We start from the raw sequence: 24,889 nt of genomic DNA, 5'->3' as shown, positions 1-24,889 counted from the left end.
ATAGAACTAACCCAACCACAATGCCAAATGGGTTGTGGATTTTCCCATGAAACTTTAACTTTTGATGTGTATACATATACGTATGTATGGATGATGTGGCTCTAATGGCTATTTGTCGTGGTATTGTGGTTTATAACCATGTACTATCTAATAAAAAAGAAATTTTTTTTTGCTATTCATGCAACCAACATATCAATGCCTGTCAATTCAGTCCCAGCCTGGCCCGACCTTTGAGCCTACTTTCAAGGCCCAAGCTCAGCCCTTACTCTGGCTCTCAAGCTTCTAGGCTATTTGTTTATTTTTTAAAAAAATACTTAAAAATAATTTAAAATATATCAGAATGCTAAACATGGATAACTAAATATTGCTAACAACTTAGAACATGTCCATTATCCTATTAAGTTCACATTTCAACAACAGTTATCAATTAAATATGCAAATACATCAAGCATGAATAAAAAAATATAAGAAAAATAAAAAAAATTCGGGCTGTGGCCAGGGTGGTGCGGGCCTTAATTCCAAGTCTGAGCTTGGCCTGTTTAATAGACGGGCCTACGGCCCAGTCTGCCGGCCCTAAAATCTTGGCCCAGGCCCGCCAAAAAGCCCGCTAGTGGGACGAGGGAAATGAAGCTGCGTAGGAAATGGCGTCGGTTGTGTTCATGAAACAAAGCCATCACCTAAGCCCGGTTCGATCGCGCTTGAACCGCCGACCGGGTCGTGCCTTAAACTCGACGGAGTCCGGACCGGGCCTGGACTCGCCATTCCGATCTACTATTTAGGGTGTCCATCCGTGTTGCAGCTCTCGAACCTTCTCCCATGGCCTCCGGCGTAACTCGACCCTCCTCCTAGGGTTTCCTTTCTACCTTTTACCGAGACGCTTTTCGAGTGAGTTCTCTTGTCGGTTGCTGCTTCTTCCTTGCTACTTGAATCTTCCTTCCTTTTTCACCGAGAAATCTTGCTTTTTTAGGGTTCGTCTCCCGTTGCTGCAGTCCCTTGTTTCGGTTTGTTACTTCTCCTCTAACTGGGGCCATGTTAAAGAAATGTTGAAGTTGTTTCAGATGGTGACGAGAAGCAATTTTTTTCCGCTATAGTGATATTTAGGTATCTCAATCGTCGGGTTTTTGTTTTCTTTCAAAGAAAGAATACTAGGGTATTGTGTTGTCTTGATTAAAATTGAATTGAATCTCTTTATCCAAGAAAGATTGATTTTTTTCCCTTGAAAATAAATTGTACGACCTATTGATTCTGCCAGCTACAAGTTGCTGTGTTTGATGTGTTAAAAATTGCAGCCGCTCCTCAATAGTCTTGAGTTTGGTTTGGAATAAAGTTTGATATTCTGTTGGAAATTATCCAATGTTTATTGTGCTAATATTGGAACTTTCATGAACTTTATACAGTTGCTCCACGAAATCTAGCGGGTCTGCAACCCTTCCTTTGCACTGTTGTTTCTAGATTTTATTTTCTTTCGAATATTTAGATAACTCCAAATTGTTTTTTTTTTAAAAAACATTCTTTTTGATTGAGGTCGAGATTTTAAGCTTTTCATTTAAGAAAATTTGGATTTTTGCAGAACCATAAATTCTGCCACTGGATAATGGGTGTTATGTGTTTTTTATTCTCCAAGATTAGATTTCTGTTCAAATTATCATTCACTTGGTGGAAACATGGCGGATGTTTTTGGGTTGATTATGAAAGCTTAAATTTTACTGAGTTTGCATTTCTTTTTTTTACATGTATTGGCTGTAGGAGTTTTGGCCACGTTGTCGTGGAGATGGCTCCAGCAGTGGAAAGAAGAGACCATGTGAGGCGATATGCATCTGATCGGTCTAATTCTCCAACCAGGGACCGGCATTCCCCACATAGGAAGGCCTCTCCTCGAAGAGATAGGCCCTCTGCTCATCGGAGGAGCTCCCCAAAAATGAGATCACCAGCTAGAACCAGCTCATCCCATAAGATCAGATCACCTGTAAAAGAAAAGCTGTCTGATCGAGCTAGGTCTCCCAAACATGAGCGACCAAGATCGCCTGCCAGGACTAGTTCTTCCCGTTCACCATCACCACGTACAAAACGCTTGAGGCAGTCTCGAGCAGAGCGGGAGGTGGAGAAGGTGATGGACAAGGACCGTGGGAGGAATGCTAGCAAAGAGGGACGTGATAAGGGGAGGCACAGTGTACATGGGGACAAAAAGGATGTTTCAAGTGACAGAAGATTGGTGAGAGAGAAAAGTGATGTTGGCTTAATGAAATCATCGAGGCGCGATCGCTCAATATCTCCAGAGGAGCGTAGCCACAGGAGCAGACAGAGGTCCCGCTCGCCTCCTAGGGTTCCCAAGGCCGGGGCACGTGATGAGGTGTCTGGTGATATCTAATCCTTGACACTTATTTTGGTGGTCAAGCTTATATTTAGCTGTTTCTGTTCCTATCTATAATTATACTGCATCATCTTTTTTGTCAATATGCAAATGTGAATCGTTTTTGATGCATTCTGTCTGTTAGACAAAAACTGTTGTAAGAATGAGCAATCACATTTATCATTAAAATGTTTCATTAGAATTTTGTTACATGTATCTATTCAAGTGGGCCTTGTACTAACATCCATCCTAATGTTAGGAGGTCGTTAACCCATTACCTGTTTATGAAGATCTTTGATATTGCATGCAGCACTCTGTTGTGCTGACAACACCTGGGATACTGTCTGTATGCCTAAAAATTTGGCTTAATTCAAAATGTGGTACCTGTATGCTAGACTTAGTCAATTCATTATTATCTAATTAAGTTTTCTTCAAGTCTGATGTTGTAAGTGAGGCTTTTGATTTTAAGCGAAGATGTGCAATCCATCACTCTTAATGATCAACAAGAATTGCTAAATGGTGTTCTAATTTTCATAGCAAGCTTTATGATTTTATATTGTGTTGTCAGCTTCATTTTTTTGGGAATTGCAATGTGCCTTAATTGTGAACTTGTTATGACATTACTTGAACCTAGTGTTGAGAAAATGTTCCTTTGACAAAATGTCAAACACAACGGAAGGTAGGTTATGTGGAGTTGAAGACTTATGATGATCAAGGATCTGAATGTATAGTTGTTCTGTCTCTGAGATGCATATAAGTTTTTAGAATGAGTATTTTCACTGCAGTATCTTGTTTGACAAGTTTTAGTAAAGCACCTACAGGTGCTTGCTGATCCACTAAAAAATTTGTAACAGAGTATGCTGTTGCCCTTTTTCATATATAGGATATCACTGAAATCCCTGATGTTATTTATACTTAATATTTAATGTTCATAATTAACACTACTTTTTATATCTTAGTTATCTCATGATGTGTATCACTTTGCAGCTATTATACATTAGACAATTGTAGTTGCAAATACATTTAGATTAGCTTCAGAATTTCCTGTCTACTCTAACGGTTAATTTTGTGTTGATTCAGGCAATGAATGTAAGAGCTGCTGAACAGTCTAGGTGAGTATTCATGCTTGCGAGCTGTTTCTCTTCCTTAAATCCTCATTGCATTTATTGATATCATATTTGGAATTTCTTTGCTTTTTGCATCTTTTTATTTGAAGCTTGTATATATTGGTATTACCATTGGAACAAATTTTTATTGTAATCATCCTTTTATTTATAGTATTTCTATGATATTCTTGCTTATAGAACATTTGCTTGAGTCATCATAATAGAGAAAGAATGATATTGCGAGGACTTGACAATTTAAAAGTACATATATGCATATTTAACATATGGAAGCCTGAAAAAAGACACTGTTAACATTGTAATGACTTGAAATGTTCTTTTGAGCTTTGATGTTTTGTTGTTCTTTTATACATGGTAACTTGGTCATTTGGTTGCCTGTTGTGTTGAAATTAACTATTGAAACATCATTAGTTTAATATGTTACTTAGAAGGTTGCTGAACCTGATATCCAAGACAATATATTTAGAGGCCTTTTCTAAAAGGAATGGCTATGATGTTTACTGTCTTACCATGGTAATGTCACCTGTAATAAAAAATAAATTGATCATCATTTTTCTTTGGAAGAGAAAAAAAGGCAAGAGTTATTTCTTTGACGAGGTGTATATATCCAATCACAAGTAAGTCTAAAGGCATTATGGAGCACAACATTGAAGATATTATGGTTTGTCCTCTTCAACATAAATTATCTTCAAAACAAGCAATATTTTCCCATTTGCACATAAGGTGGACAGGCTTTATGAGGTGGTCTCATCTTGGTTGGCACTTGACACAACAAACTCCAGTCCTGAGCTCCCCTAGGTTTGATGATTTTAGCTTGGGTTAACTTAGGTATAACTGGACAACCTGATGTAGACTAAACCAGCAGTATAGAAATCAGTATAGTAATAAAATGAAATTAGCTGGGCCATGTAGCTAATTAATGTAACAATAAGTTTATGCACATATTAGCATTTACAAGGGGGCAGAGTTGGGAAGTGTTAGATTCAGTGCTGGCCTAATTTGTTGGGCTAGAAATTGTAGGTCCAACATCGTCCTCATCTCGTGATGCTGTCTCCCAAGGTTTGAAAACTTGGTTTCGGTTTTGGTTTTGATGTGGCCACCATATAAATTATTAGCTTTAACTTAGGTAGTTTTAGAAAAATAACTAAAAAACTAGAAATTTAAAAATTGATAAAATAAATAAGATCATTTTAAAAATACATTTTAATAACTGGGACCTCTGGTTATGTCCTCTTTAGTGGTTCATGCTGAAACATCAAAGGAAGATGCAATTGTGCTCATTATCAATTTAAAGTGTAACATCTCATTGGTTGATTTGACAATAGTTTTAACATGTTGAATTCAAGATATTTGCGAAAAATAAGGCTACATTTGGCAGCACAATGTAAATTTAATTAGATATATTGTTTCTCATAATTTAAAACTATGAGGACACAACAGCAAACAAACACAGATACATATAAATGACCAGCTGATCTTGATAAATTGGCTTTACTGAAACTTTGAAACCATCCTATTTTTGCATTGATTTGAACTGAAACTAAAGAGAACTGAGCCATGGGTTTGACTGTCATAAATCATTGATTTGACTGAAGGTTCAAACATGCTTTGACCTAATTGTCCTGAGCAATGGGTTGAGCAATGGGCTGTCTGGTCTAATATGCATAACTTATGTTCGCCACTTGGTTCATTTAATATTTTGGCCTAAAAAAATAGCAAATATTAATGAAAACACAGCAAGTAAGATGCTGTTTGGCCTCACTTTCTTTATTTCTATTTTTAGGAATAGAAAAATAGAAATTTTCATTCCACATGTTTCTATTTTTTAAAAAATAGAAATGTGTCCGGCATAGTCAGTTATTTTAAAAAAATATAAATATAGCAATGGTGGTGGGGGTGATGGTAATAACAATAGAGGCAATGGAGCCGCCGGTGGTGTTGGTGGCGGGGATATGGTGGAGGTGGCGATGGTGGTAGCAGGGGGCACCAATAATGTGGCGGAGATGACTACGCTAGCTACAATGGTGTGGTGGAGGTAGTAAGTAGGGTGTTGGCTTTGTGGCAATGGAAGTGGAGATGATGGGGGCGGTTGTAAGGTGGTGGTAACAATCATGGTGATGGGGGTGTTGGCGATGTAGCAGAGATGGCAATGGTGTAGAGGGTGTTGGTGATATGGGGGAGGTGATGATAATGTTGGCGGTGTGGTGAAGGCAGAGGAGGGGGGTTGGTGACAGTGTGACGGTATTGGCATGACTACGGTGGTGGTGGAGGCGATGATGGTGCTAGTGCTAAAAAAACATGAGTTTCTTCGTTTAGAAAATATTGAAAGTAAGGATTTTTTATTCTTGTTTTTTAGAAATAATAAAAGTGATTTTTGGAAAACTAGAAATAAAACAATAGAATCAAACATGTTTTTGTCTACATTTTTGTGATTTTTAAAATAGAAAACAAGAAATAAAAATGATGCCAAAATGAACTAAGTTTAGAGAAAAAAAATAAATCAGTAAACATATACTAGTTGAGTTGGTAGGTCCTCTCTATGTTGGATACCAGTGACCTAGGTCCGATTCTACCCTTGGTTGAAGTTGGGCTTCCTCCCACCCTAGTACTCAAAAAAAAAAAAAATCTATTTCAAATCTTTGAATGATAATTTGTGTTTATTGGATGAAAAAGTTTAATTTTAGTGTTTATTGGATGAAAATTTCTCAATGTAATACAAATGTAAATGAGTTGTATTACCTATTCATGTTCCGTTGTGATGGGGACATCAGCTAGGTCCCCAATTTATTTGCATGTTTGCTTATTGTTATTTCTGGGTTTATTTGTGTTTAGGGATTTATTTGTGGTTTATTTTATTGTGGGCTTATTTTTATTTTAGGGCTTATTTGTGGGGAATTATTTTATGTAAGGGGTTTATTTTAATTGTTCTTATGGGGCCCTATTTAAAGGGAACTTGTAAGCTGATTAGGTTTTTTTTTAATGCAGAATTAGAAATTTTCTCCCCACCTAATCTCTTTCTCTCTTCTTCTCTTCTCCCTCTTCTCCTTCTCCTCCTCTTTCTCTTCTCCCTCTTCTCTGTTCTGGTTTAAATTCCCGCTGAAGCTCTTCCTCCAGATTTGGTCCGGCATCAACTTGGTATCAGAGCAAGGCTGGTTTTGCCCCTGCTGCCAAAACCACGGTCCAGTGTTTCCTCTCTTCCTTTCTCTCTCGGTTTTCACCAGCCCCCCCCCCTCCCCCTTCCCTCTGTCAGTCTGCTAAGAAAAAAAAAAAGAAGGAAGCTTCCCGTGGCCGAGCAGTTCCTCTGTGCCCCTCCCTGCCGCAACCACCTCTCCCCATCAGAGCCGCCGGAGCCCTCCCTGCAGCGCCGCCTCTGGCCCTCCACCGTAGCCTGCAACCGACGCCACCACCACCTCTGCCGCGTCTTCACTGTCGTGCCACCACCGGTGTATGGCCGAGCGTCGCCGGATTCCCGGTTTCCTGTGGGCGCACGAGATTTACGCCGTACGTCGACCACGGACACCGGAGCGCGTGGAAGGACCGCGTGTGACTCCCGCTGCCGGAAAGAGGAAGAGCGTCGCCGATCTGTTTGCCACCTTGTCCCTCGGCACTGTCGACGCACTCGCCGACCACCGCTCGCGAGATTCCGGCCACCACCACGACCAGCCGCTGCCTGTCGCCTTCGACCACGAAGCAGCGGCCGCAAGCTCCGCCGCTGCCACGCCGTTCGGCCGCCCCGCAACCACCGCCGAAGCGGCCGAAACGCCCTCCCGAATCGATTGGGAGGTTGAAGACGAAGTTACGGTAACGGGTCGGTTCTAAACCCGTTACCGCAAACCCGATAGCCCGGGTCCCCCAGTAAGTTAAAAAAAAAAAAAATTGGCACGTGACCCGCACGTGCTGAGTTTTACCGTTATCGGAGCGGGTTTCATTCGAAACCCGAAACCGATAACCCGAACCCGTTAAGGTTCAAAAAAAAAAAAAAAAAAAAAAAAGAAAAAAAAAAGAAAAGAAAAAGAAAAGAAAAAGAAAAAGAAAAAAAAAAAAAAACTAAACTAACCTCTGTTGCAGTCGAACGGAAACCCTAGGGTTTCTGCCGCCGACGCCGTTGCCGCCGTCCCTGCCGCGCCATCTCTGCCGCCGACGCCTTCTCCTCCGTCCACCGAGCCGCGCCACCTCGCCGTCACCGACCCCGCCGCTCCCGCGACCGACCGATTGCCACCACCCATCCTCAGCCGCCTCCTTCTCGCGGTCGACCACAGCGCCATCGGCCGAGACCTCTGCTGCCTCCTTCTCCTTCGTCAACCGAGCCGCACCGCTTCGCCGTCGCCGTCCCCGCCGCTCCCGCAACCGGCCGATTGCCACCACCCATTTTCGGCCGCCTCCTTCTCGCGGTCGACCACAGCGCTATCGCCCGAGCCTCCGCCGCCTCCTTCTCCTCCGTCAACCGAGCCGCGCCGCTTCGCCGTCGCCGTCCCCGTCTCCGCCGTCGCCACCAGAGCTCCACCGTCCGCGCCTCTCCGTCATTCACCGTCGACTCATCTCACGAATTCACATCAGCCATCCGACCGCCCCTGCAAAGCCCCTTTCAACGGGCCTATTCTTTCCCAAGAAGCCACAGCACCCCTCCCCAGCCCAACAGAGTTCACCCGAGCTCAACTGGTCCGATCACACTCCACAGTCTGCAACCGTTTCTCTCCACAGCAGGCCAAAACCCATTTTAGTCCAAGCCCGTGCGTGTCTCCTTGAGCGCGGCCCAAGTCCCTTGGCTGCAGGTCCGATCTCGGGCCCAAATCAGATTATTCTTCAGCCCAATTCAACAGCCCAGGAAGCCTTGGGTTCAATTCCATAACTCCAGCTAGTTCTGCCCGGCGCCAACTTCGTGTTCGAGACTCCACGAGCAGACGATTCTGGTCAACTGTATTCACCACAGGTAATAGGTTCTTCCTCCTTTGGGCTTGCTTATCTAAATATGTTTTAGTTCTCTTGCATGACAGCCCTATTTTGAAACTTATTTTCTTGTCAAACTGCAAAAAAAACCTAGAACATTTTCCACCACACCCGTCCTACCTCCCATTTAAATCTAAATATTAAATTAGCACACCTTAGTGTCAGGACATCATCAACATCCATAGATCAGATTACTTTTAGACTTTGAATGACTGTAAAACGTGTTTGCAACCTAACTTCTTACAGTGACTAATTTTCTACTTTAATTCTGAAATAACCAAGGTACAAATTAGTAACATTTAATTTTAAGTTATTTTTGTGAAAAGTTGCTGATTCCGAGTTCATAGTAGGTTGCATTAGTGGGTTGCATCAGTAGATTGTCCTGCATTACCTTTGGACAATTAGGGTTCATTAGTAGTATTGCATATTATATCACCAATTAGAGTAGCTCCTGTATGCCCACCCGTAGTGGTAGAGAGTACTTCCTCACTGACTCTCAGACCCCTTCATCCACCATGGACCCCAGAGTCATACAAGATATTCTGGAACAATTAGCTGGAATACGAGCTGATAACGACGAATTCAAACGTGAGATCCGTGCTCAAATACAACACCTTAGGCCTCCGGAACCATCATCCCCAATCGCAGCTTACCCCGAGTTTGGTTTGACCACACCGCCGGCAGCTTTTCCCCATCCCCCTAGGAACCAACATCATCCTGATCACCAGCGCGATCTTGACGAGCGACTACTTCGTACCGTGCGAGTAGAAGCCCCCACATTTGCTGGTCAATTAGAGCCGAGCGTGTACCTTGATTGGAGAGCAGCCATGGATAACTATTTTGAGTGGTACGATATGCCTGAAGATAGAAAAGTACGGTTTGCCAAAATGAAGCTTATTGGGCAAGCTCACTGGTACTGGCATAACGTTGAACATCGGCGTGAGACCCAGAGGCTTCCACGCATCACCACATGGGAGGATATGAAAGAGAAACTGAATGAGAAGTATCTGCCATTCTCTTACCGACAACGTCTTATGGATAGGTGGCAGAAACTAACCCAAGGAACTTCAACTGTTGCCGATTACATTGCACAATTTGAGGAGTTTCACATGAGGTGTGGTGTAATCGAAGAAGAGACTGTTACTCTTTCTAGGTTTCGGGCAGGACTCCGTGAGGAGATCCAGAAAGAACTGATCCTCCGAGAGATTACTACCCTTGGCCAGGCATACCAATTGGCTCAAGACGTGGATAGTTTTTTACGAGTCCCTGTGGTGAGACGTACCGATTCTCGGTTCTTACCCCCAGGAGCCCGACCTAATCAAAGCCATCTCCCACAACCTAGACCACTCTCCAACCATCCTTCACAGCCTGGTTCTAGCCAAACACCGACTAGGACGTTCCCGGTGCCTGCTCAAAGTACATCCACTGATAAAGGAAAAGGCATATTAGGGTCCAACCCGCCCTTGAGAAACCAAACCCAGTGTTTCAGGTGCCAAAAGTTTGGCCATATTGCGTCTCAATGTAATGCCAAGACCTATTTGATGACTGAACTGGAAGCAGGAACCCAGGATACTGAATGTGTCGAAGAAGTCTATGAACCAAACATCGAGGATTTTGTAGATGACTTTGGAGACGAAAAGACCGGGTTAAAATTTGTTCAGACTGAATACCAAAACGAGCCCACTGATAGGAATGACCAAAACCATAGGCTCCATGTGGTTAGGTGCACACTAGCCCAAACAAAGACCGAACAAGACTGGCGAAGAACCTCCCTATTTTACACACTTATTAAGATCAATGGTAAAACATGCAAAATCTTATTTGATAGCGGGAGTTGCATCAATGCCATTGCATCTGGAGTTGTTTCTCGCCTTGGCCTAAAATCTACCCCTCATCCTAATCCATATAAAGTAGCCTGGGTAGATAAGACGTCCATTTCGGTTTCAGAAAGGTGCCTTGTCCCGATTCAATTCCTATCTTATAAAGACGAGATTTGGTGCGACTGCCTTCCGATGGACGTAGGTCAAGTCATCTTAGGAAGACCTTGGTTATACGATAGGGACGTCACACTTCATGGCCGGTCAAATTCGTGTAGTTTTATGTTCCAGGGTCGGAAAATTATATTGAATTCATTGCCTCCTAGAGAGCCTGTACCTGAGAAGAAGGGTGCTACACCACAAAAGGAAGCGTCACTCCACATCATTACTTCGAAAGAGGTAATGAAAGATATCGAAAGCCATTCACCTGTGTTCGCCCTTGTGGCCAGAGTTATTAATGTGGAGTCAAATGTCGAACATCCGGCCGCCGTAGTCCCTTTGTTGGAGGAGTTTCAATCTGTCTTCCCGACTGATCTTCCAGAGGCACTCCCTCCAATGCGTGATATCCAGCACGTAATTGATCTCATTTCTGGAGCGTCACTGCCAAATCTTCCCCACCATAGACTCAATCCAAACGAGCACACTGAACTGAAACGCCAAGTTGACGAACTCGTCACTCGAGGGTACATTCGTGAGAGCTTGAGTCCATGTGCTGTACCTGCACTCCTCACTCCCAAGAAAGATGGCTCTTGGAGGATGTGCGTCGATAGCCGTGCTATCAATAAAATCACGGTAAAGTATCGTTTTCCCATTCCTAGGCTGGACGACCTTTTAGACTACATGTCTGGTGCTACAGTTTTTTCCAAGATCGACCTAAAGAGTGGGTACCACCAGATTCGGATTCGTCCTGGGGATGAATGGAAAACAGCATTCAAAACCAAAGATGGACTCTACGAATGGTTAGTAATGCCTTTCGGATTAACAAATGCTCCAAGTACTTTTATGAGGGTGATGACACAGATCTTTCGACCTTTCTTGAACAAATTTGTCGTTGTATACTTTGATGACATCCTCATTTATAGTCAAACTCAAGAGCTCCATCTTTCACACCTAAGGCAGGTTTGTGAAGTCCTGCAGAGAGAAAGCTTCTTTGCAAACCCTAAGAAGTGTGCCTTCCTGACTGATCACGTCACTTTCTTAGGGTTCATAGTATCTTCCAAGGGTGTCTCCGCTGATCCAGAAAAAGTAAGCGCGATAGTCGATTGGCCTGAGCCCAAGACCTTAGCCGAAGTACGTAGTTTTCATGGTCTGGCTACTTTCTATCGTCGCTTCATTAGGAATTTTAGTTCCATAATGTCTCCTATCACAGATTGCATGAAGAAAGGAGATTTTATCTGGACTAAGTCGGCATCCCAAGCATTTAAAGATATTAAGCATAGGATGACCGAAGCACCTGTCTTGCGGCTCCCTGATTTCACTAAGGTATTCGAGGTCGCATGTGATGCCTCTGGCGTTGGCATAGGTGGTGTGTTAAGCCAAGAAGGTCACCCTGTCGCGTTCTTTAGCGAAAAGTTAAGTGACGGCAGGTTGCGTTATTCCACCTATGATAAGGAATTCTATGCGGTAGTGCAAACTTTGCGACATTGGCGACACTATTTGCTACCGCAAGAATTTGTCCTGTATTCAGACCATGAGGCTCTAAAGTATCTCAATTCTCAAAAGAAATTAAACTTTCGACATGGCCGATGGGTTGAGTTTCTACAAGCCTATACTTTTGTGCTGAAACATAAAGCTGGAGTTGAGAATAAGGCTGCTGATGCGCTCAGTCGACGGATCTTCCTCCTATCCATGATGAGCACTGAAGTAATTGGTTTTGAGAGGATCAGGGAACAATATACCACCTGTCCCGATTTTAGTAATGTATACCTGACCTTACGAGATGGAGTAGCGAGAGAGCACGATGATTTCTTTTTACACGATGATTATCTCTTTTGCTCCGACCGATTGTGTATTCCTCGAACTTCTTTGAGAGATTTTCTAGTATGGGAAGTACACGCTGGAGGACTGTCTGGGCATTTCGGGAGAGACAAAACCATTGAGATGGTGGAAAGACGTTTCTTCTGGCCGAGTCTCAAGCGAGACGTGGCCAAGATCGTCGCTCAGTGCCGCACATGTCAATTAGCAAAACAACGTAAACAGAACACTGGGCTTTACACTCCACTACCAGTTCCTGATTGTCCGTGGCAAGATGTTAGCATGGATTTTGTGTTAGGGCTTCCACGTACCTCGACCAAACATGATTCCATTTTTGTAGTAGTGGACCGGTTCTCTAAAATGGCTCATTTTCTACCATGTTCTAAGACTTCTGATGCTTCTAGGATTGCGAAAATCTATTTTGACGAAGTCGTTAGACTCCATGGTATCCCTAAATCTATTGTGTCCGATAGGGATGTTAAATTTATGAGCTATTTTTGGAAAACTCTTTGGCACATGATGGGTACCAAATTAAAATTTTCCTCTGCCTATCATCCCCAAACTGATGGCCAGACCGAAGTTGTCAACCGAAGTCTAGGGAGTCTTCTCAGATGTCTGGTAGGTGAGCATACTAGGACTTGGGATCTCGTGTTACCAACTGCCGAGTTTGCATATAATAGTTCGGTCAATAGGACCATAGGCATGAGTCCTTTTGAAGTGGTGAATGGTTATAAACCTAGGCAACCCATAGACTTGATCCCCATGTCTCATCAGCATAGAGTCTCTGAGTCTGCACAATCATTTGCTTCACACCTGCATTCATTGCATCAGGAGATCAGCAAACTTATTCACTCTAATAACTTAAAATATAAATCCTTTGCTGATTTGCACCGCCGTTATAAAGAATTAAATGTAGGTGATTCAGTCATGGTAAGAATTAGACCTGAACGACTTCCTTCGGGAACGTTCAAAAAGTTGCAATCTCGTAGTGCGGGACCATTCAAAGTCCTAAAAAAAATCAGTTCGAATGCGTATGTTGTAGATCTTCCTGAAGACTATGGGATTAGTGCGACATTTAATATTGAAGATTTAGTCCCATACAAGAAATCAACATTCATTCCTTCTGACCCTTTTGTTGATACATCCACTGTTGTTGATCACCCTGCTCTAGCACCTGCTAGTGAGCCTCCACTTCCCCAGTTTCATGCACGCAGAGAACACATAGAACATATATTAGATGAGCAGGTTATCTCTACCAGGAGAGGAAGCTACCAACGTTACCTTGTTCGGTGGAAAGGTCGACCCGAATCAGATGTGTCGTGGATTTCGCGAGCTGAGTTGCAGCGCCTTGACCCGGATCTTCTGGAGCAGTACGACAGCCGCCCCGATTTACACTCGACGGGGTCGAGTTTTTCTCACCCGGGAGGAGTTGATGGGGACATCAGCTAGGTCCCCAATTTATTTGCATGTTTGCTTATTGTTATTTCTGGGTTTATTTGTGTTTAGGGATTTATTTGTGGTTTATTTTATTGTGGGCTTATTTTTATTTTAGGGCTTATTTGTGGGGAATTATTTTATGTAAGGGGTTTATTTTAATTGTTCTTATGGGGCCCTATTTAAAGGGAACTTGTAAGCTGATTAGGTTTTTTTTTAATGCAGAATTAGAAATTTTCTCCCCACCTAATCTCTTTCTCTCTTCTTCTCTTCTCCCTCTTCTCCTTCTCCTCCTCTTTCTCTTCTCCCTCTTCTCTGTTCTGGTTTAAATTCCCGCTGAAGCTCTTCCTCCAGATTTGGTCCGGCATCACGTTGCAATCAATTTTTAAGAACTTAAAAATACATATTACAGAAGTAAAATGCAATTGCATGGCACTATATACGAACATAAACTAAATAAAATGATTGTCATCATATGTATTACCAAGTAACAGCACATAACTTGTTATCTAGGCAGTCTTAAAGTAAAAGTATAATTAGATATATGTCATATAGAGGCGTATAAGGTTTAGCCCAATATCTAGCAAGTCTGAGATATGAAATCTTTGGGAACCTACTATCTCATTTAAAGGCTTAGTCAGTTTTCTTGAGCCATCCATTTCTGCGTATCTATTTTTGTTTTACTAGACTGTGTTGTCATCCATTAGTACTTTAATAATTTTGGCACTTGACACAATCATTTCTATAAAGATTGTTTTTTTTAATGCAGTGATGTTGATCATGATTCTGTTGCTAAGATGAATGAAGCTGCCGAAGCCCTGGAAGCAAAAGAAAAGGTTACACATACTTTCTGTTACAGTAAATTTCATCATGCATATGTCATTATCAGTAAAGGAGAGGACTTCAAGTGGATCAGATTGACTTGCATCTGCACTCAACAAAAAGAGTGTGGATAATAGAAAAAGTAAATCCTTATTGGACTGGATCGTGCCAGGCTTTAGATATTGGAATGGTTCATATATATGTGTAGAATTCTGTACTCAACCCTATCAAAGATCTAGCATGAGGCAAGAATGGTCATGGTCTGCCGTACCAGTAGCTTATCGTTGGAGAACCGGTATGGTATGGGCCGGTACGTACCGGTCCAGTCTGGGACCGGTATCGGATCAGCGTAGAATCCGGTACCGGTAGCTTGTCGTTGGAGAACCGGTATAAGATTGGTACGGGCCAGTACGGACTGGTGCGTATTGGTCCGGGCTGCCACCGGTACTTCGACTGCTACCGGTACGGCGGACCTTGGGAATGGTAATGATTTTCCTCCTTGACCATCTCATCCTGGATAAAATAAAAAATATGTGGAGCGTATCCCTGCTCTTCCCCTTTGTTCCATCATTCCTTTCTTTTCTTTGCCTCACCTTCTTGGTCACTTCGTAGATTCTCCTTCTCTTCCCCTCGCTTTGTACCAGTGGCCTTGAAAGAAATCGAGATTCTACCTCCTTGTCAACCTCTTCTGTCTGCATATTCTATGGTTTCTTAAGTGCGACATATAAATTTTCGCCTCTTCAATCGAGACATTTCTGTCCACCATCCTCTCTTTGCTTGTTATAAACATGCTGAGACTTGCTGCTGTCTTGTGTGACAACATCACGCCTATGTCCATCATGTGAACCACCTACAGTTGATGGTAACCATTATCTGAAATCCAATCCAAATGGGTTACAATTCGTTTCCTGATGTCGAGCCATTAAATTTGTTTTCCACTGAATCATAGCTGAAGCATTTGATGATGGGTCAAAAAAATCTTATGCTTATCCTGAACCTGTCCAACCTTGGTACTCCGAATCTTCATGCAGTCATTCTCTTGCTTACTGTTCAAGACTTCCACCTTATCATGGATTTTTTTTTTGATACCAATACTATTTTATTGATACAAATTTAGCTCAATTGATCTTGCATCTTGTTCCTAGTTTCATGGAAAATGGACTGATGGACTGATGAAATGATAGGTTCATCAGATTTTAGTTCAGTAAGAACGAGGTTCAGACCTGCGGCTGCACCTTGGCAGGGCGTCATTTTAACCAGAAAAAATACCAATCATCAATCATCCTTGATATCCCTATAACATCATAGCTTTAAAATGCAATAAGAAAAGTTAATGTGTCTGTGTCTGCTTGCGTACTGTTTGTTGTCTAACAACATTTAAGAGGAATTTATATACGTAAAGTTTTTCATACCTTTTTTTCGGTAAATAAGTTTTTGATTGCTTCACTTCATTATTCCTACCCCATAAGATGCTTTGGCATGTTCTATCAATACTTTTAAACCAAGAATCTGACTCGAATTTTTTGGTGGATAGGGTACATAAAGGTTTTGATAGCTTCACTTCCCTGGTTCTACACCTTGAGGTGCTTTGGCATGTTCTCGCAGTTCTTTTAAATCTAGTATCTGACCTGAAATTTTGGGTGGATATGATTCATATTCCTTCTCTCCCCTAGTCTATGATATTGGATTTCTGTTGGTATGACCTGGTATACAGTCTGCAATTCTAACTCTGCCTTTCCTATTGAAAGCAAATTTAATGTTTTTTATACTCCTAGTATGAATATATTGTCAATTGTGACACTATTCTGAGCTGACTCGCCATAGGACAAAAACCTGTTATTTTTTTTGTTTCCCTCAAATTATTTGATAGTTTGTGTTCTTTGCTTATATGGTCATCTTTGTAGTGCAGCAAGTGCAGCAAAAGCCATCATTTGAACTTTCTGGGAAGCTTGCCGAGGAGACAAATCGTTTTCGAGGTAAGATTTCCGTTAATTTTTCTTTGTTTGTTAGCAAGCATTTTTCATTAGCTAGTACATTGTGAAGGCTACTTTCTTCACAAATGTGAACGATGATTATTTCTTTTTCTCTTTTTTTTTTTTTTGTTTGGAGGGGGTGTCAGACTGCTTAAAATAATGGATTAATATCTTTATTTATTTTCATGGACAAATATTAGAAAACATGTTGCTTCCAAATGTCAGTGCAGGAGGAACATTGCCATTCTGCAGAATTTTTTTCCTCAGCTTACCTGAAGAAGGCACTGTTATTTATGTGGTGTTATGAACTAATGTTTGTTACAGGTGTAACTTTACTATTTAACGAACCGCCAGATGCCCGTAAACCAGATGTAAGATGGCGGCTGTATGTTTTCAAGGCTGGTGAAGTGCTAAATGGTAATTGTTATGAATACATTTCTTTATTTAAATCAAATCATATACTTCTAGAAGCACATGCATAACCATAACCATGACCATCTAACATTGCACAACTATTTGGAGTCAACATTATGAATTCTTATTTGCCGAGCCTTCCTATTTAGGTTTGCCTCCGATGCCATTTCAAGTTCATGTATTATACTTTATGAAAATATTAATAGAATTTTATGAAATTCAATGCCCAAAAGAAAAATGTATTTAACCAAAAAATTAAATAATAGAATTCTCAAATTTTTAATTGCAGCAATTAGGGTCACCCTGGTAAGCATCCTATGTAATTTGTTTTGGAGGACCATCTGAACACCTTAATTGAGAACGCTCGATCATGAAAATTTTGTTAAGACAATTAGAATTTACAAAAGAGGGTTGTTTGAATGCATTGGAGGTGGGTTCGGAGTGATATGAAATGGTTTGCATGAAGAATGGTCCCAAGGGGTGCTGGGTACTGGTCCCCAGCCTGTTGAGTGGTGAAGGGCCGTGAACGGTACCAGAACCCTTACTGTAGGGTGTTACTTTATGATTTCAAATTGATTCAGAAAGAAAAGCCAATTTAGTAAATGCATCTAAAGTATCTGAAGAACAAAAATGACAGTTAAATTTGAAATGAAGATGTGATGGACAATGAAGATTTTTCATCTGGAAAGTTTGATGCTTCTAAAATGGGCTTAGTTGTTGGATCCTTCCATCTGATGGGGTACTTCCATGCTAGAAACTTGCTGCTGCTCCTTGTTCATTTCGATAAGTGCTCTGCTTTGTATCTTAGATCATAGACTGACTCACTTGGCTGAAGTTCTATTAACAGAGGATGCATATAATCTTCGTTTTTTAAGGAAATTTTCTCTAGGGACTAATCTTCAAAAGAATCTGACATTATATCTGTTTTGGTTACTTAACCATAAGTTAAAATGCTGAAATTATTTACGATTTTACAGTACCCATTTCTTTCGCTTCATACCTGCTTGTTTCTTTGAGCTCACTGAATCTGAAGTTGCTTCTCTATATGCTACTTTAAGGATCTGAAGTACGAATATCCTAATGCACCTTTTTTTAATTTTCTGATGAAATGGTACTGACGTCTATATGGCAAAAAAAGTATGCATGATGGACCAAAAAGAATGGGAGGGCAGAATATTAAAAGGAAGGTAGAAATGAAGTGAAGAGCAAAGGAGAATTATAGAAAATTAAAAGTATGAAAATATACAGAAAACCTATTGGAAATGCCAAAATATCATGTTACCCATTGAAATGTTGAGAGAACTTATATTTTCTGTACCGTTTTTAGCAGAGGATATAATGTTTGGTTTGCCTGATTATTGACTACAATTTCTTTTTTTTTCCTGACATTACTTTGTTGTAGTTAACTTTCTAGGGTAAACTCTTCTAAAAGAAAAGCTCACAAAGGAAATGTCTAATGAACAGAGCCCCTTTATATACACCGTCAGAGCTGTTATCTTTTTGGAAGAGAAAGGAGGGTCGCAGATATTCCTACGGATCATCCGTCTTGTAGCAAACAACATGCCGTTCTTCAGTACAGGTAGATTTGTATTTCTTTAATTAGTTGATCATGCCCTAGGACTTTCTTGCGATTCATTTGTTTCAATATTTTCAGGCTCCTGGAAAAGGAGCAACCAGATGGCTTACTGTCAAAGGAAGTAAGGTAATTGAATGACATATATTTTTGGTTTATGTCCATTATTTTTGTTTCTTTTATATTGTCATTAGGTCATTTACTAAATATACACTGTGCTAACAATGGTTCTTTAATTTTGTATTTTGCTAGTCCTTATCTGATGGACCTTGGAAGTACAAATGGAACTTTTATTAATGTAAGATTTTATGGCCACTCTTTCTCTTTCCTTTTATAGCGAAAGAGCTGTTTGAGTGTTTTGGCTTGATGTTTTATTAATTCATATATTTTCCTTCTTTTTAACTATCGCTTTTATTTTGCAGGATAACCGCATTGAACCACAACGATATTATGAAATTTTTGAAAAAGATACTATTAAATTTGGTAATAGTAGGTAAGTAATAAAGATTATGAGGAAACAATTTTAGTTAGTGAAAACTTGCCCTTTCTCTTTTTCCCTTTAAAGGTCTTGAGCTAATATGAAATTTCTTCTTCTTAATATATCAATGCTTACCCTTGGTTTTTGTTTCTGCTGCTAATTATTTCCTATCAGACGTAGTCACTGTGCTGCTTTACATTTCATTGTCATGCAATAAACGTTACTTGCATAATTTTATCACCATGCTTGATGAACTTTTTTTTTTCATTTGTGCTGTCTGAAAATAATTGCTCTATTGTCCTGAATATCATTGGTGATGCAGTTATCATTCATTTTATCACTAATTAAAAACATCTAGCTCACTTTGTAACCACTGACCTGTAGTCTGATATATGGGAATTTTTTTCCATGGGAGTTCATTGATTTCCCGAGCTGCTACAGAAATTTATGAGCATCCTGCTCCTAAAGCATGTGTTAACTGGTATATATCTTGAGGCATTTCTTCTGCTCTTGCCAGATTTTTTTCCCCCTGCAGAACGGTTCGTCAAATAACTTTGTAAAATACATAGTGATTAAGTCAGCCCTGGCTGGTTACATTCTCAGGTGTTTGTGCTGGGTTTGAATCCCCGCAAACATAGGATACAGAGTAATATATGTTAGTTGCCTGAGCCACTATGACTCGTAATATCAATGACTTGACAGGCCTTTTGAGGCATATTATCATGTTATTTGTTTCTTTGACCATTAATGTGTTGTGATATTTAAATGAATTCCTCAAGATATAAATCATAAAAGATTCTTGAAAATGCCTTTTTTTTTGCCTTTGACAACTTTTTTTTCTCAAACGACAGTTCCTGAAACCTGAAAATGAGTTTTATAAAAAGCAGGTCCCTTGTTTTAAATAAAACATCATGATTACCTATCCTAACAATACAAAGAAGCAGCCCCTCAAAGATCATTGCTAAGACAATGAATGATTGAAGTTTCCTAACAATACAAAGATTCTGTTTAAGTTTCCAAATAACCTCATTGATTGAAGTCAGATTCTATTTATCGGATCCGAATCCTTATCTGATCAAACTCGGATCTAGCTATCTTAAAAAACCTGATAATCAGTGCGTATATGTCAATGCGCACACACACACATACATACATACATATGTATGTATATATGAATACATATATATACGTATATGCTATATATGTAGATATATAGATATAGGAATATAGAGGTTTGCTTGCTTGACTTGCATTATTACTTTTCTTGATATTTGGATTTGTGCTTTTTCTCATGCATGCTCACCTTAACTCTCGCTCAATGCCGTTTCAGCTCCCAAATCCTAGCTGACCTAGATTAAATTTCATTTCAATCACATCAACATACATAGAAACTTAAATAGGATTTTTTTCAAAGCCAATCATTTACTCATATTTATTGTTATGCTTGTTATCAAGCTTTGTCGTCTCGGTACCGGACCTTGTACCAGTGCCACACTACCACGGTGTCGGTACGATGCGGTATGAAATTTTTTTTTGATGTACCGAGCGTCGGTACGCCACTCGTACCGGATACCGGTACCGAACTGGTACGATACAATATGCTCCGTTCTGCCTGGTTTGGGCCGATACGGCGTACCTTGTTTGTTATAGATAATATGTTTCAAGTCATAATTTTATTAAATATTATTTCTAATAAGTGGGAGAAGAACAAAAATAAAAAGTAATAGCAGGAACAAACAAAAGAAAACAAGTTCACGTGCTGAATTGAACCCCAAAAAAACTCAAATTTGAACTCGGATCTGACTATTGATCGAGCTTGGATTCGAGTTTTGAGCTTACTCATTTTATGGTTCTGAACCTGAATCTGAACTTGATTTGTCTTATCAAGTTCGGATGCAAATGCAGCATGGACCAACCAATTCCGTCCTGATTAAAGCCCTAGCTACACCTATGTTCGACTGTGAGCCCATTATTCTTCGATGATGAATTTATTGTCAACATTTAAAAGGAGGTATCATGGTGTTTTGTTATCTGAATATGATAGTGTTGGGTGGTGTGACGAGAGCAGAGTTGAATTTTGATTCAGAAATTGAGGAAAAAGTAGGAGGGTAAGGGTCCAAAAATCATTACAATTAAACTTGGGTACAACTGATGCTTTTATTGAAAGGCTAAAAAATATTAACTATCAATTAAATTGATGGCTAAGAGATACCCAATGTCATCATTTTTTATTGATCTTCTGGAGTTGTGGAGATAAAAGTGGACCTATTTCTCTTTCTTTTTCTTTCTTGTTCTCTTTATTGTTCATGTTGTTAATTTGCTTCACTAGCTTCTTGTGCACTTATGGCAAGACATGCTGTTTGGCTGCTTAATTGCGAATACTTCTCAAAGATGGTTTAGTGGAGTGGAGCATCATACTGCCATCTTAGTGAAGTAATTTTATGTATCACTAGTTTAAGGCAGGTGTGATGGTTCTGAGATGAAGCATGGTTAATTGTGATTGCTATCTGATTGTAAATTTTCTTAGTCATTCATATAACTAAAATGCTCTTCAGCTTCTGATTGGTCCACCATTTTGTTTCTTTTGTCAAAAAGAGAGAGCAAGAATGGAAACAAGAGTACTTTTTCTTAAATATGGATGTATTTATAGATGGGTGGAGTGGACCATTTAGATGTATGGAGATGGTTTTTTTTCACCTTTAATTCAATGGTTACGAACAATTGTATTTCAAACTCTTCCAACAAAAAAAAGGTTTATCAAGTTATGGTAATGTGCCTTATGCTGCCGTCTTAAATATAAATGGGACTCAAATGAAAGTCTCATAGGATGTTTGGAGCTTGCTGATTCCCCTGCGTACCTCCTTTAATTTGTTACAATTTTCTCAACTCATAAAAGAAGAGTTGGGAGGGATGGGGCATTTTTCGACAGGGACGTGAATATAAGAAGAAAAGTTGCTCTCCTTCCTAAATCCAATTGTTGAATCATTAAAGCATCTTGTTATCCTGTCATTTCTTAGTTGATATGCTGCCTCATCTGCAATATGATTACCATGAATGAAGATAATGCCTTGATTGGCTGAGTCCCTTTGAAATCATTGAATGCTCAGTAGATCCATCACTTTGCTTTTCTAATTACCCGTAGTGATGCTATAAGAACTTCTCTGCTGTTGATGCTACATGTTTTTCTCTCTGTGATGGAATAAGAGGAGAAACCTATATTTGTATTATAGACTCTGGGAAGGCCTGCCAATATTTATAATAGAGACTTGAGTATGTTCTGAATGATGCATGACTTTTCCTTGAGATTATTCTTGGTGGTAACAAACATCTCGATGCTGCATTTGTGGACACTAGATGTATGTCTTGAATGGTTCTGATTGAAGACTTAAATTCTGTGATAATGAACATTTGGGAATGTCAAATCTAAATTATGGGAATGCTCCAGTGAGGCAGATAAAAATAGCACCCCATCTCTGAAGCAGAGATACACTCTGCATGCTTAGATCGTTGGTTGTCCTCTTACATGTTGGAATGATGGAATATTCACTAATCATTGTTAATGTTGGTTTGATCGGAAGATGCTTGTTGACTCATTGTGCATTGTCGTCCCATTTTTGCAAAAGAAGCACGAGCATATTATCCTTTTATTTTTCACCTAAATCCACACTTTAGATGGAAGGGAAATAAATCCAATTACTAGAAGCATTCTGTGTTGGTAGCTGCCAAGCAGCGTGTCTGAAACATGTTAATCTGCTTGTTTTTGCAGCCGAGAATATGTACTATTGCACGAGAACTCAGCTGGGTGAACTATCTCAATTTAGGAAGAGAATTCCTGGCCCAGCTATTTTGCAGTTCCCCATCGAATTTCAACGCATGGTACTCAAGAACCAGTTTCATGAAGATGCTGCTTTTGGCTCGCCGCTGCAGTGTGCCTACTCTTTGTTACATAAATGACCCAACTGCTTTGTTATGCGTTTTTGCTTGTTCTCTGGCTTATGGAAGTATATTTTGTTGGAGGTTAGAAAAGGTGATTTCATGTACGAGTTTAATTGTTTTTGATGAAATGTACCAATGTTTTCAGATTATTCTGTCAGCTGCCAAAATTTTAACTGGAGCACATTCCCTAGTAATATTAGCATTCCTCTTTTTGATGCAACTTGTCTTGTGATTTTCTTTTTTCTTTCCCTTGCATGCTTTTTGTTTTCCTTGACAATATCGATTGTGAACCAATGCAGTCTTAATTTGATGAAAACAATTCTAGAAATTATAGAAGCTGAAGCCAGGAGGTGTGCTTCTCCTGTTTTTCCTCATGCTTGGTCGGATGTAAGAATAGAAGGTTATCGGCCTCTCAGGGTTGTCTCAATTACTGTATGCTGGAACCGAAAAATAGAGTTTAGGATACCATGTTGCAGCAGATTGAGCCTGAGAGGCTGAGCCTTCTGGCTGGTCTACGTGAATGACCCACGCCATGGGATTCTATGACCTGCATTAAACTGGAGACGTGAATCTTACCATCCATTTCCATATACGTACTTCTCAGTGTAGATCTTCCAGCAGAGCTGGTCTAAGATGTTATCTCAAAACCTTATAATTTGCTGAAAAGAATAGTTGATCTGCAAGTATGGAGATCAAATCTGGAGATGGTGGCATTATGGAAGTGTATTTGCTTACTAAAACGTGGTTGTCTTAACGATTGGTTGTTGGCATGTTGTGTGGTGTATTTAATTTTTAAAAACTTTTCTTATTAATGAATTTCATGTTGGTTATCCGTTTTGATAGGATTTGATTTAGGATTATGGGTAGCTCAATTTCTTGCCCAAATTATTGATTAGAGTATGTTGACCAAAAGTTTGGTTCTCTCTGCTGTTTTAGTGGCTATTCATTAGCTAGTGTGTGACAAAGGGTGTATGCAACACCTTAACTTTTTAATACTTTAAGTGAAGTGGACAAATTATAGTATTTTAGTGTGTGCGTATGATCCTTTTGTAAGTGAATTTAGTTGTGCAAGGTTATCTTACAAATTCGTAAAGATATTAAGACTGAAATACATCTATTATTTTGTACAGAAAAAAAATGCAGTTATCAGTAGTATGCTAGGTATTAAATGGAAATGTTAAAAGATATTTTTTGCAAATGCTACTTAAATGTTAAAAGATATTTTTTGCAGTTATCATTTTTTGTACAGCACAAAATTAAATGTATAAAATATTATGGTACCAAGATTTTTTTTTTGAGCAAAACTAACTTTTGTTTTTGTCGCTAACAAACCCAAGTATCATGCTCTCTTATTAAAGGTTCACGATTGGTTGGAAACCAGGATTTGACTTGCAGTTCTAATTGAGTTGGGGATGCCTATAGTTCAAAACGATGCATCAATTACGGCTTCAAAAGTCAACTTTCAACAGATTCAATCATGAGCACAAAATGATGGAACGGAGTTGAATTAAATAAGGTTTGGATGAAAATGAAAATCTAACTAAGCTACTTAAACTTACAAGCAATGCAGTGTTAGAAAATCTTTTAATTTAATATTATTATTTTTATTATTTAATAAATAGCATGATCAAATAAAATAGAATAAGTTACAGATATTATCTAATAAATGTAGTGTTTTTTTTAGAGTAGAATTTGTTCGGTCCAGCTACAAATATTTGAGTCTAATCTCAAGATATAACGAACTTTGACATGCTCTTCTTGAAATATTTTCTAATCAAACTAGCGAAATAAAGAAGCGGCCAAAATGAGCAAACTTGATGGATAAAAAATTTCTTTTTTCTAACGTACGAATGCATCTCTTTCATAAATCCTGACAAATATTGCGCTGTCCCATTGGATTTTAGAGATGAGATAGAAATAAAGATTAAAGTCAAACTTTATCTACTCAAAAAATCAAGTTGTCTATATATGGGAATGTCATAAATATCAAAATTTTAAATTATTTAATTAATAAACAGGAGGCCACTCTTCTAGTCCAAACTCGCCA

General features: G+C 39.7%; 1 protein-coding gene across 7 annotated transcripts; it reads left to right on the top strand.

Moving 5' to 3' along the window:
- The first annotated feature begins 751 nt into the window (after positions 1-751).
- On the top strand, positions 752-23,216 carry DDL (SMAD/FHA domain-containing protein). Of its 7 annotated transcripts, none has more exons than XM_008786327.6 (12): positions 752-885; positions 968-1,101; positions 1,747-2,350; positions 3,431-3,462; positions 14,416-14,482; positions 16,378-16,444; positions 16,766-16,858; positions 18,320-18,434; positions 18,510-18,557; positions 18,681-18,726; positions 18,851-18,921; positions 22,673-23,062. In XM_008786327.6, exons 3-12 carry the CDS (start codon positions 1,772-1,774, stop codon positions 22,710-22,712), a joined length of 1,158 nt encoding a protein of 385 aa, XP_008784549.3. In that variant the 5' UTR covers positions 752-885; positions 968-1,101; positions 1,747-1,771; the 3' UTR covers positions 22,713-23,062. The 7 variants fall into 7 exon arrangements, with proteins under 7 accessions (XP_008784549.3, XP_088567031.2, XP_038988169.3 ...); XM_088710906.2 differs by having other exon boundaries at positions 760-885; positions 968-1,001; XM_088710905.2 differs by lacking the exon at positions 968-1,101.
- The last annotated feature ends 1,673 nt before the right edge of the window (positions 23,217-24,889 follow it).

Source organism: Phoenix dactylifera, chromosome 14, assembly GCF_051530095.1.
Source record: "Phoenix dactylifera cultivar Ajwa chromosome 14, Ajwa_hap1_PhDact_Kaust_v1.1, whole genome shotgun sequence".
NCBI classification, from domain to species: domain Eukaryota; kingdom Viridiplantae; phylum Streptophyta; class Magnoliopsida; order Arecales; family Arecaceae; genus Phoenix; species Phoenix dactylifera.
Note: the sequence above shows the minus strand (reverse complement) of the source record. Positions and strands in the feature narration are given on the sequence as shown.

Bases quoted from the DNA above. Each gene is read 5' to 3' on its own strand.
- DDL (XM_039132241.3), top strand. From the start codon at position 1,772: ATGGCTCCAGCAGTGGAAAGAAGAGACCATGTGAGGCGATATGCATCT. The intron at 3,463-14,415 runs GTGAGTATTCAT...TTTTTAATGCAG, and splicing joins AGAGCTGCTGAACAGTCTAG to TGATGTTGATCATGATTCTG. The intron at 16,859-18,319 runs GTAATTGTTATG...TCTAATGAACAG, and splicing joins GGCTGGTGAAGTGCTAAATG to AGCCCCTTTATATACACCGT.